The sequence below is a fragment of the Nansenia antarctica genome (genome assembly GCF_963989245.1).
Source record: "Nansenia antarctica genome assembly, chromosome: 3".
Taxonomy (NCBI): Eukaryota; Metazoa; Chordata; class Actinopteri; order Argentiniformes; family Microstomatidae; genus Nansenia; species Nansenia antarctica.
Window position 1 is genome coordinate 38507417 of NC_137688.1, and position 12500 is coordinate 38519916.

General features: G+C 42.6%; 1 protein-coding gene across 1 annotated transcript; it reads left to right on the forward strand.

Annotated features, from left to right (window-relative positions):
* Positions 1-4623: 4623 nt before the first annotated feature.
* On the forward strand, positions 4624-7846 carry LOC308154060 (52 kDa repressor of the inhibitor of the protein kinase-like; the record flags this gene model as incomplete). Its single annotated transcript, XM_080527240.1, has 5 exons — positions 4624-4712; positions 5235-5355; positions 5495-5602; positions 5780-5816; positions 5907-7846. 5 exons carry the CDS (start codon positions 4624-4626, stop codon positions 7844-7846), a joined length of 2295 nt encoding a protein of 764 aa, XP_080383366.1.
* Positions 7847-12500: the final 4654 nt, after the last annotated feature.

A 12500-nucleotide genomic window follows, 5' to 3' on the forward strand; every position in this document is an offset into this window, starting at 1 on the left:
CAGGTGACAGAGATGGAGTTTCATACAGCACTCAAGTTTTACTTGATGCATCATATGTATCCTCCTGGCATACCCAAGGTTGGACACCTTAAATCAAGGATTCTAAAGGCGTCCAAGAATTACTTGATGAAAGGTAAGTCAGTGTGAATAACTATGTTATATCCACTCTTGAAGCCACTGCTTGAAATGGCGAAAATGCATAGGCCTGTATCAAAATTGAGTGTCTCATTAAGCATCTGCTAACTATTGTGTGCATAAAACCTGTTTCCAGTGGCTTTATATTTGCACTTCTAAATGAATGCTGTATTTTCCTGTTGCATCAGGTGAGGAGTTGTACTACAAGGACAAGTACAAGGACAAACATTGCTTGGTGGTGTGCAACAAAGATGGAGTTCGTGATGTCCTGATGGTAACTTTCTTATCTGACTTGAGTTCTTGTCCATCATCTTTCCCAATTATGACAAGATTATCATTGTTGGAGACCTCAAAACCTACTTATTCAATCTCGCCTTTTAAATGTCTGTCTTTATTGTTGTTTCATCTGTACTATTGTTGTTTTATCTTCTTTGCTCTCTGTGAAGCACATTGTGTCACATTTTTGTGAGAAATGGGCTATACAAATGAAGTTTGATTTGATCTGAAGGAGTGCCACGACAACCATGGGACTGGGGGTCATCCAGGGAGACGCCGAACGCTGGAGAAGGTGACGGCGTCCTACCACTGGTCCAACTTGCGGGAGGATGTCACAAAATGGGTGAGTTTTTGATGTTATTAGTGCATGGTGTGTGTGAACATTGTAATTTATACACTGCCCATTAGCAATGATCTTTTACTCAAAGATCTCCAACTCTTGTGTAATTCTCATACTGACCACAATCTGATTCTGCACTGGAACACCCAGACCATCATACAGGCCGCGGCCCCTCAACCACAGCGGTTCTGCACCTAAGGCACTAAGCCCAGCAGCTGACCACCACCACCACCACCAACATGACGCCTCAACCACATCAAGAATTCTCTGACTCTAGATAATTTCCTCTGAAATGTCACTGTTTTAAAGGTTGATGAGTGCCCCCGCTGTCAACATCATGAGACAATAAAGACAGTTGCACCTGTACTCCATCCCATCCAAGTGAAAGAGGCATGGAGTGTCCTGGGGATTGATCTCATTGGTCCACTTCCCACCACTGCAAAGGGCAAAAGGTAGCTACTGAATGTTGGGCAGAAGTATGTGTAACCCCTTTTGGTTAAAGCTAGTGAGATAAGCTGACATCATGTATTGGATAAGTCAATAAAAGTTATGAAGCAAGTTTTTGGTGGACCCCATGAGGAATAGCTGCTGCAATGCTGTAGCTAATGGAGAACAAACTGCATTTTTCATTGCAGATACATTCTGACTGCAACCGACCTCTTCACCAAGTGGGCTGTGGCAAAAACCCTCTACACCAAAACAGCCAATGAGGTGTCCAGGAAGATAGTTAACATTCTTCTTGACTTTGGACTGGTAGAGAGGATCATTACCGACCAAGGACGGGAATTTGTGAATGAGGTACAGTTATGTATATAAGACACAGTGTATGTGATGTGTGACATTTGATAATTGTAATTTAATCTAATTTAATTGCATACACTAATGCATCTGCAGGTCAACCGTGGTGTTTTTGAGGCTCTGGGTGTCAAACACTGCATCACGTCATCCTACCACCCCCAGGCCAATGGACAGGACGAGCGCACAAACCGCAACGTGAAGACTGCGCTTGCCAAGTACTGTGGGGAGGGACAGAACGACTGGGATGCCCATTTGAGGGGCATCATGAGCATCAACACCTCTAAGCAGGTAGCCTACTATTGTGTAACAACTGCATATGTAAACAATTCAAACAAACATAGAAAGAAACAAAAAACAATTTAAACAATATAGAAAGATGGTGAAATGCTATTGATTGTACTTTTGTTTTGTTTTACAGCGATCAACCAGGTACACCCCGTACATGGCACTGTTCGGACGGCACCCTCGCAGCCCAGGTGTCATCAACACAACACAGACTGAGGAGGGTGACGACTCAGCTGTGGTTGTGGTTGATTTGCCAGAGGAAGATGTACAGGCGAAGACTGTCGAAGTTACAGATCTACATACAAAGGTGATGTAAAAATGGCAATTTATGCATAATAATATCTAATAATAACAAATATGCATACAATGGCAATATATGCTATAAAATATGAATATGTTTCAAGGGAAAATTAATTAAATGATAACAATTTTTCAGATTTACTAGAACATCCAAATTGCCCAGGCAAGGCAGAAAAAGACCTACGAGGCCCAGAAACAAAAGGGGGTCAAATCCTTTGACTTCAAAGTTCAGACTACATCATATCCTCCATCTCACCCAAGTGTGTGGTGATGCTGTCCAGCACCAAAGGGCGTCAGATAAAGCAGGGTGTGAACGTTGCCCAGCTGAAGCCGTTCATCAGGCCTAATTTGAGAGGTATTATTATTGTTAATACAAGGACACACACTAAGTGTGTATGTGCAGTAACTGTATGTATGTGATACTTGCATAATACTGTATCCTCTCCATCAGAGTCCAGAGAGCCTGAGCCACCAGTCGTCCCTCCGTATCTGTGCGCTATGACCCCAAGCCAGGACATGCTGGTAGATATAAATGTCTACTTGATACGCAATCATCTTTTGTATGTTTGCTATTGATTTAAAGTATGTTTTATATCTATTACTTGTAGCTAAATTATGTACTGGACCCACAAAGATCTCAAATGGAGATCATTGTGAAGGAGGGGAATGTCTGCCTGGTGTGGGAGGACTTTTGGAGCTTGGGCCTTCCTCAGCTCATGGAGTCCAATGTACGTATAGAATAGAATAGAAAGTTGAATTGCCATATATAACCAGAACAGGTACATTGGAATTCTTGTCATTGCTTGTCCTCACAGTAACTTATCGGCACAAGTTACTTACTTATATTACTCTGTTGCAGATTGGAAACGCATGTTTTAGATTCATCAAAGAGGAAGACGCCAAGAAAAAGAGGACAGAAGACGACAACTTCGGTATGTTTCTCTTCACCAGTACTGTATATTACTATAACCTTATATGAAAACGGTGCCACTACACCACTGGCTGTAGAACTGTTTCTATGGACCACTGTAAGAGGACTTTAAACAGTTTTTGTCTTGTAGACCGTGGCAAGTCCACCCTCCTGGGAGCGGAGTGGATGAACACGAACGCCCACCGGCTGTAAGGGAAGGTCCAGGAGCCTGCTTTTCTGCAATTGGACAAAATACAGAGAGAGGAAATAGAGGCTAAATTGACACTGATTGAAGACGAAGAAGAACGTCAAGAATTGCTGGATTTTTTTTTTTTTTGAATTTGAACTTAAAATTGATTATGATTTATTTCTGTTAGAGGTCAAGGACAATCTTGGCATCCCTGTGTGCGCAAGTTTCAAGGCTCCCAGTTCGGAAGAGTGATTGATTAATTAGTGTGCTTGCAGTCGCAAATATAAAACTGAATCTGAACAGTAGTGTGAACTACATGTTGGTCACATTACCCCAAATGATAACGGTGGATGACCAATGGCCTTATTCACTTATTCCTTCCAGCTAGAGTCTGGATCTAGCTAGAGTTAGAGTCATGTCAGAGGGAGGGGCTTTTGACACGTGCATGCTGTCTGAGTCAGTCCATCCTCTCCATGGGCGTGGGTTAGATGTGGCTACAGGCCCCAAACATTTCCCAAATAAGATATATATTATGTACACATGCTATATTTCGGTTAACCTACACAATGTTTTTACTTGATTCCAGCTAATTTGTGAATGAATACGTTTTTGTTTGTGTATGGTCAATCCATTTTTATGTAAATATGGTTTCATGCTGTATTGATTTACAATACATTCATTGCATTTCATTAAATCGTGTTGCTTTACTACAAAAAACACATCTGATGCATTTCATACCTATTAGTTTACTCTAACGAATTAAAATGATTAACAAGCATAATGGCACAGAGAATGCAGAGATGTGTATATACGGTATACAAAGGGTTGAAATATATGTTATTATTATTATTATTACTTTATTATCACATAACAGCTATTTGAAGCAAACTATGGAAAATGTATAACTGAGTAGTGAAATACTCAGAAATAGTGAAATACATTCTTAGAAATGTCTACCGTGTCATGATTACAAAGATACCACTTGAACACACACACTGTGACACATTGGTCACACGCGCGGGCACACACGCGCGCACGCGCGATGCGCGCGAAACACACACACAACACACAGTTTCAGATCTACTAACGGGTCTTCGTTGTCATCGTTGTCATCGCGAATCATAGCGCTACCTATGGCCGGAAAGGGCTGAACCTATGACCGGATCTGGTAGGGTCGGAAAAACCTCGCGGGTCGGAAACTCCGGTAATTACAGCGTAACCTGTGACGGAAGCAGTCACCCACCCCCCCCTCCGTCTGAGACCGTTGATCCTCCAGGCCACGCTAGCACTGTTGCGCGCTTTTAGCTGGCTAGCTAGCGAATGTAGTTGAAATTATTCAAATGCAATATAATACGATTTCTAAAACACACCTGCAACCTATGAAGAATAATGCCGAATGTTTGCGCGGCACCGAATTGCACCAGGACGAGCAAAAAATCCGATTTGGCTTTTTTCAGATTTCCAAGGGATCCTGAAAGGTACGTAGTCGTCGTAGCTACTAGTAGCCAATGTTAGACCGACCATCACAACTATTTACTAATGAACGGTAGACAGCTATAATGCGACTTATTGTTTTAGTTGCTAATTTGAACAGATATTAGCGTTAGCTAGCTAGCTAGCTACCAAAAAGCACGCTGACGACGGCGACGCACGCTGATTGGTCCCGACGAAGTTGACGTCGAGGACTTGTGGAATCCCACTCCCCTCTGTTGAGCTAGGCGGGGATCTCAAGACGCATGTACATATTTGAAAAAGTGACATTATTGGTGTTGTTTATGTCATTACCTTTCAGGCTGAAAAAAAAAAAACTATTGAATTAGGCCACACTAGCTAAGCCCTGAACATTGTTGGCGATTCGACATTCGCAGACTGACATCCTCTCCCCTACATAACTGAGATGGTTCGTGAAATGTTTCTAAGGCGTGTGTTTTGTATATGCAAGTTTCACAGGACCACCTAGTAGTTAACCAATTCCGCAAACATTACTGTGTTTATTTTAGATGTAGGATGTGGGTTGAGAACTGTCGCCTGGAGGATCTGGAGGCGAAAACGTCAGACCAACTGAACAAACACTATAGATTGTGTGCCAAACATTTTGACCCTGCGATGGTGTGCAAACCAGTAAGTATTGTACTGACGTAAACACATCATGTCATATCAGTTTTTCTGACATTATTTGACCTGGAGAGCTCTTGAACCGTGTGATTTAATGTATTTCAATATCATTTTTGGGAATGTTTCATTTTCTCTTGTTTTTCAGAGCCCTTATAGGACTGTACTGAAGGACACTGCCATTCCAACCATATTTGATTTTACAAGCCATCTGAAGAATCCTTATAGCAGAAATCGCAAAAGGATCAAAGAATTGGTATGGTTACTTAATGAGTTTCTAGTAGTCTAGTCAATCAACCCAGCTCAATGATTTAAAAGTATTGCACATAATATTTGTCTCAGGTTGGGTTCTGTGACAGTAATACATGGTAATTTTAAACAATCAAAACATGTTTTGTTGACCATAATCGAATTATGTTTTTATGTTTTTCAGACTGAAGATGATATTAGGAAGATTAAAGAGAGGAGATGTAAGTAATTGTATGCCATTGTCAAATCATTGTATCCATGCATCTGTTGAAATATCCATCTAATCTCTTTGCTTTTGGTCCTGTCTCCAGTGGCGTCGTCTATTGAGCAGCTACACTCCAAGAAAGACAGTGAGGCAACAGAGGACATCGGTGGGACCAACGAGGATGAGCCACAGCTCTCTCCAGAGGAAAAGGAGTTCCGAGATTACCTGAGGTCTCTGTTTGAGATAATTGTCATGCTAGGAAAGCAGAACATCCCATTGGAGACTAGTGTCCCAGCTGGGGTGGAGAGAGCCCCCAGTAATTTCCAGGCCCTTCTGGAGTACCGCATGAATGCTGGAGATGAGGCCCTGCAGAAGCGCTTCGAGGCCACAGCAGTGAATGTGGAGTACCTCACCAAGGTTCAACAGCTCCAGCTCCTGGACATTTGTGAGAACACAGTCAGAGAGGAAATCCTCATGGAGGTGAGGGAGAGCCGCTTCTTCTCGCTGGTCACAGGGGACCTGGTAGAGTTTTCAGGGGAGATGGTGGAGTTTTCGGGGGAGAGACACCTGCCTGTCTTCCTGCGCTTTGTGGATCAGTCCAATGCTCTCAGGGAAGAGTTTCTAGACTTCCTGCCGTTTGAGGGGGATGAAGCGTCCCTGGCAGAAAGGCTGGAGGCCCAGGTGACAGACAGGTGGAGGCTGAGCATGGAGGACTGCCGTGGACAGGCCCACGTGGCCACTGGGACCTCTGCTACCAAGATGAAAGCTGTTGCGGTCAGACTGATGGAGAAGTATCCAATGGCGTTACACACCCCCTGCTCCACCTGCTCCTTGAACATCCACCTGGCCAACAACCTACCCTTTCCCAGCGTTCAGGTTGTCATGGCAACCCTGAGGAAGATCAATGCCTTCTTTAGTAGTTCTCCCATCTTGCAGGCCGAGCTGGAGAAAGCCATTACTGTTTACTACCAGGGCAACGATGAGAAAGTAGCAGAGCTGAAGCAGGCCTGTTGCTCACACTGGACTGAGCAGCACAATGTGTTTGATCTGACCATAGACATACTGGAGTCCCTTCTGCTGTGCTTGGATTGCGTCCGCGACAACCAGGATGGCGAGTTCACTGACGCAGTGACAGGGGACGCCTACTCCATCGCAGAGACCCTGGCTGATTTTGAGTTCCTCGTTACCCTGGTCATCCTGAAAAACGCTCTTTCTTTCACCAGAGATTTTGGCAAAAACCTGCAAGGGGCGACCCTCAAAGTGTTCTTCGCCACCAACAGCCTAACGGCTGTCCTGCATTCACTTAACGAGGTCCTTGACTACATCGAGGTCTACCACGAGTTCTGGTACGAGGAGGCTGTTAACCTGGCGGCTTCATTGGAGATTCCAGTGAGGGTACCAAGGCTGTTCCTTCGGAAGCTGCAGGCATCTGACGTGGGTGACATCCTGCCAGAGAGTTACTTCAAGGAGTACGTGACGGTCCCTGTGGTCCGCGGTGTCCTTCAGGAGGTAGGAGACATATTATCCCAGAACAACATCAAAGCCCTTAAGTGCCTGTCACTGGTCCCCGCCATCATGGGCCACATGAAGTTCAACACCTCAGAGGAGAGCCATGCAGACGTGTACCGCAACGACCTCCCCAACCCAGACACACTCCCTGCCGAGCTGCACTGCTGGAGGATCAAGTGGAAGCACAGAAGCAAGGAGGTCAGCCTGCCCTCCACCATCCACGAGACCCTTCAGCTCTCCGACGTCAAGTTCTTTCCCAACGTCAACGCCTTTCTGAAGGTCGTGTCGACCCTGCCTGTCCTGAGGCTGGAGGACAGTGGCGCTGAGACGGCCAGCCAACGTCTGCAGACATACCTCACCAACACACCTGTCAAGCACAGGTGCAAGAGTTTGGCGGTGCTCAACATAAACTCTCACGTCAAGAATGACCTGGATGTCATGGTCGACAAATACTGCAGACTTTACCCTGAGGATGAGCCAGAGACTGAGCCAGAGCCTGAGGCAGAGCCAGAGATGGAGATGGACACTGAAGAGTGACATAGCAAATTGAGACAAAGTTATTTGAGAGATTCTGTTAGGGGACCATGTCCCAATGAGAGACATTCAAAAGATGTTGTTGTTTCTGTCTTATAGATGAACTGTGTGTTTGTGTGGACAGTGACATTAAAGTCTGGTTATGAACTTGAGATGTATTTTTGGGGCATCATTTTGTAATATTATTAATAAAAAAAGTATTGTTTTGTTAAATAGTATTAATTAAAAAAGTATTGTTTTGTTAAATACAAAAGTATTGTTTTTCTCATGTAATTACTTCTTTGTGTATATTCTATAGGAGTTAAACATTCAGAATGTTTAAAAAGGAACAGAAGGAAAAAAGAAAAGAACCCGGCCTATGTAGCATTAGAGCATGTAGCATAGTAATATATATAAATTCTAGCCCCATAATGGACTAAAAACTGAAAAACAATAACTTTGGTCTTAAACCAGACTAAATCGAGCCAGTCCGAGAACAGACTGATTTACAAAGTTATGACGCCTCTCCTTTCCCTGACAATTTGAAGGTGGGGTTTTGGATGGCACATCAAACTGCACCTCCCAGAAACAAATGTCATTCTGTCATTCTCATTTCAATTGCATTTTAAAAAATGAGGATGACAAGAAGACATCCTCTGGACAAATTACACTCTAGCCTATGATGATGAGCCTTGGGTACACCCTAGCCTATGTAATCTGGTGTCATTTAAAAAAGAATTAAGTGATTTTCTTGTCTCGAACAGTTCAGTGCCACAAAAAGCACACTGACATCACATATGGATGGATAGGAGTCAAGGTTTAATGAATTAGAGTGATTTCTAATTTACTGTTAACTGTTTTGCTTATTTATCTGAGAGACAATGTCTCCATTGTTTTTTATTTCTATCAATTAAAAAAATCAATAAAAATGAGGGCACAGTCTACATATTTAATTTGCTACTGTACCTCCTCCCCTGTAATCTTACTGACAAAAAGAAAATATCAATTGACTGCTATCATATTGTGATAGTGCATGTTATGGCACAGATTGCTTGGAAACAGTGATGATTATAATATACTATATTTGCAACACACTTTTCATCTGTACAATCTGAAAGCGCATGAATGAATCTATTGAATAGCCTAAAACCTTTGGACTCAGGGAAGGAGGGGCAAAACCAGTGGCAACTACCGTCCTTGATGATTTTACAAATATGTATTTGGATAGGAGGCCAATGAGGTGTCCAGGAAGATAGTTAACATTCTTCTTGACTTTGGACTGGTAGAGAGGATCATTACCGACCAAGGACGGGAATTTGTGAATGAGGTACAGTTATGTATATAAGACACAGTGTATGTGATGTGTGACATTTGATAATTGTAATTTAATCTAATTTAATTGCATACACTAATGCTATTGCAGGTCAACCGTGGTGTTTTTGAGGCTCTGGGTGTCAAACACTGCATCACGTCATCCTACCACCCCCAGGCCAATGGACAGGACGAGCGCACTAACCGCAACGTGAAGACTGCGCTTGCCAAGTACTGTGGGGAGGGACAGAACGACTGGGATGCCCATTTGAGGGGCATCATGAGCATCAACACCTCTAAGCAGGTAGCCTACTATTGTGTAACAACTGCATATGTAAACAATTCAAACAAACATAGAAAGAAACAAAAAACAATTTAAACAATATAGAAAGATGGTGAAATGCTATTGATTGTACTTTTGTTTTGTTTTACAGCGATCAACCAGGTACACCCCGTACATGGCACTGTTCGGACGGCACCCTCGCAGCCCAGGTGTCATCAACACAACATAGACTGAGGAGGGTGACGACTCAGCTGTGGTTGTGGTTGATTTGCCAGAGGAGGATGTACAGGCGAAGACTGTCGAAGTTACAGATCTACATACAAAGGTGATGTAAAAATGGCAATTTATGCATAATAATATCTAATAATAACAAATATGCATACAATGGCAATATATGCTATAAAATATGAATATGTTTCAAGGGAAAATTAATTAAATGATAACAATTTTTCTGATTTACTAGAACATCCAAATTGCCCAGGCAAGGCAGAAAAAGACCTACGAGGCCCAGAAACAAAAGGGGGTCAAATCCTTTGACTTCAAAGTTCAGACTACATCATATCCTCCATCTCACCCAAGTGTGTGGTGATGCTGTCCAGCACCAAAGGGCGTCAGATAAAGCAGGGTGTGAACGTTGCCCAGCTGAAGCCGTTCATCAGGCCTAATTTGAGAGGTATTATTATTGTTAATACAAGGACACACACTAAGTGTGTATGTGCAGTAACTGTATGTATGTGATACTTGCATAATACTGTATCCTCTCCATCAGAGTCCAGAGAGCCTGAGCCACCAGTCGTCCCTCCGTATCTGTGCGCTATGACCCCAAGCCAGGACATGCTGGTAGATATAAATGTCTACTTGATACGCAATCATCTTTTGTATGTTTGCTATTGATTTAAAGTATGTTTTATATCTATTACTTGTAGCTAAATTATGTACTGGACCCACAAAGATCTCAAATGGAGATCATTGTGAAGGAGGGGAATGTCTGCCTGGTGCGGGAGGACTTTTGGAGCTTGGGCCTTCCTCAGCTCATGGAGTCCAATGTACGTATAGAATAGAATAGAAAGTTGAATTGCCATATATAACCAGAACAGGTACATTGGAATTCTTGTCATTGCTTGTCCTCACAGTAACTTATCGGCACAAGTTACTTACTTATATTACTCTGTTGCAGATTGGAAACGCATGTTTTAGATTCATCAAAGAGGAAGACGCCAAGAAAAAGAGGACAGAAGACGACAACTTCGGTATGTTTCTCTTCACCAGTACTGTATATTACTATAACCTTATATGAAAACGGTGCCACTACACCACTGGCTGTAGAACTGTTTCTATGGACCACTGTAAGAGGACTTTAAACTGTTTTTGTCTTGTAGACCGTGGCAAGTCCACCCTCCTGGGAGCGGAGTGGATGAACACGAACGCCCACCGGCTGTAAGGGAAGGTCCAGGAGCCTGCTTTTCTGCAATTGGACAAAATACAGAGAGAGGAAATAGAGGCTAAATTGACACTGATTGAAGACGAAGAAGAACGTCAAGAATTGCTGGAAATATTTTTTTTTGAATTTGAACTTAAAATTGATTATGATTTATTTCTGTTAGAGGTCAAGGACAAACTTGGCATCCCTGTGTGCGCAAGTTTCAAGGCTCCCAGTTCGGAAGAGTGATTGATTAATTAGTGTGCTTGCAGTCGCAAATATAAAACTGAATCTGAACAGTAGTGTGAACTACATGTTGGTCACATTACCCCAAATGATAACGGTGGATGACCAATGGCCTTATTCACTTATTCCTTCCAGCTAGAGTCTGGATCTAGCTAGAGTTAGAGTCATGTCAGAGGGAGGGGCTTTTGACACGTGCATGCTGTCTGAGTCAGTCCATCCTCTCCATGGGCGTGGGTTAGATGTGGCTACAGGCCCCAAACATTTCCCAAATAAGATATATATTATGTACACATGCTATATTTCGGTTAACCTACACAATGTTTTTACTTGATTCCAGCTAATTTGTGAATGAATACGTTTTTGTTTGTGTATGGTCAATCCATTTTTATGTAAATATGGTTTCATGCTGTATTGATTTACAATACATTCATTGCATTTCATTAAATCGTGTTGCTTTACTACAAAAAACACATCTGATGCATTTCATACCTATTAGTTTACTCTAACGAATTAAAATGATTAACAAGCATAATGGCACAGAGAATGCAGAGATGTGTATATACGGTATACAAAGGGTTGAAATATATGTTATTATTATTATTACTTTATTATCACATAACAGCTATTTGAAGCAAACTATGGAAAATGTATAACTGAGTAGTGAAATACTCAGAAATAGTGAAATTCATTCTTAGAAATGTCTACCGTGTCATGATTACAAAGATACCACTTGAACACACACACTGTGACACATTGGTCACACGCGCGGGCACACACGCGCGATGCGCGCACACGCGATGCGCGCGAAACACACACACAACACACAGTTTCAGATCTACTAACGGGTCTTCGTTGTCATCGCGAATCATAGCGCTACCTATGGCCGGAAAGGGCTGAACCTATGACCGGATCTGGTAGGGTCGGAAAAACCTCGCGGGTCGGAAACTCCGGTACTTACACCGGAAACACATCACGACTTAACAACCAAATATAAACCTCCAAGTATTGGAAAGATACCATTTTAAAAAAAAAAAACTACTCCACTTTTTCAGGGCTCCAAAAGTATTGGAAAAAATAATATAATTGTAATGCCCAAATAAAGTACTCATGTTTAATACTTGGTCAACAATCCTTGGCATGCAATAACTGCCTGAATTCTGCGACCCAATGCGGTACAACGCTGCAGTTCAGTCTTCATTGCGAAATTAACGTTAATTAATAACTAGCATAACGTTACTAATTTAGTTAGTTTGATAATAACAAACCCGCCTCTTTGCTTCTCTAAGCGCCGCTATAACGCGCTCCTTTACCATTCCGAGGTCAGATGGCTTTCCCGTGGATCAGTATTGGCGCACAGCTATCCACGAGATTCTGCTACCGCGCGGAGCTGGCTGCGCATTTCAATGCATTTCCGCGGA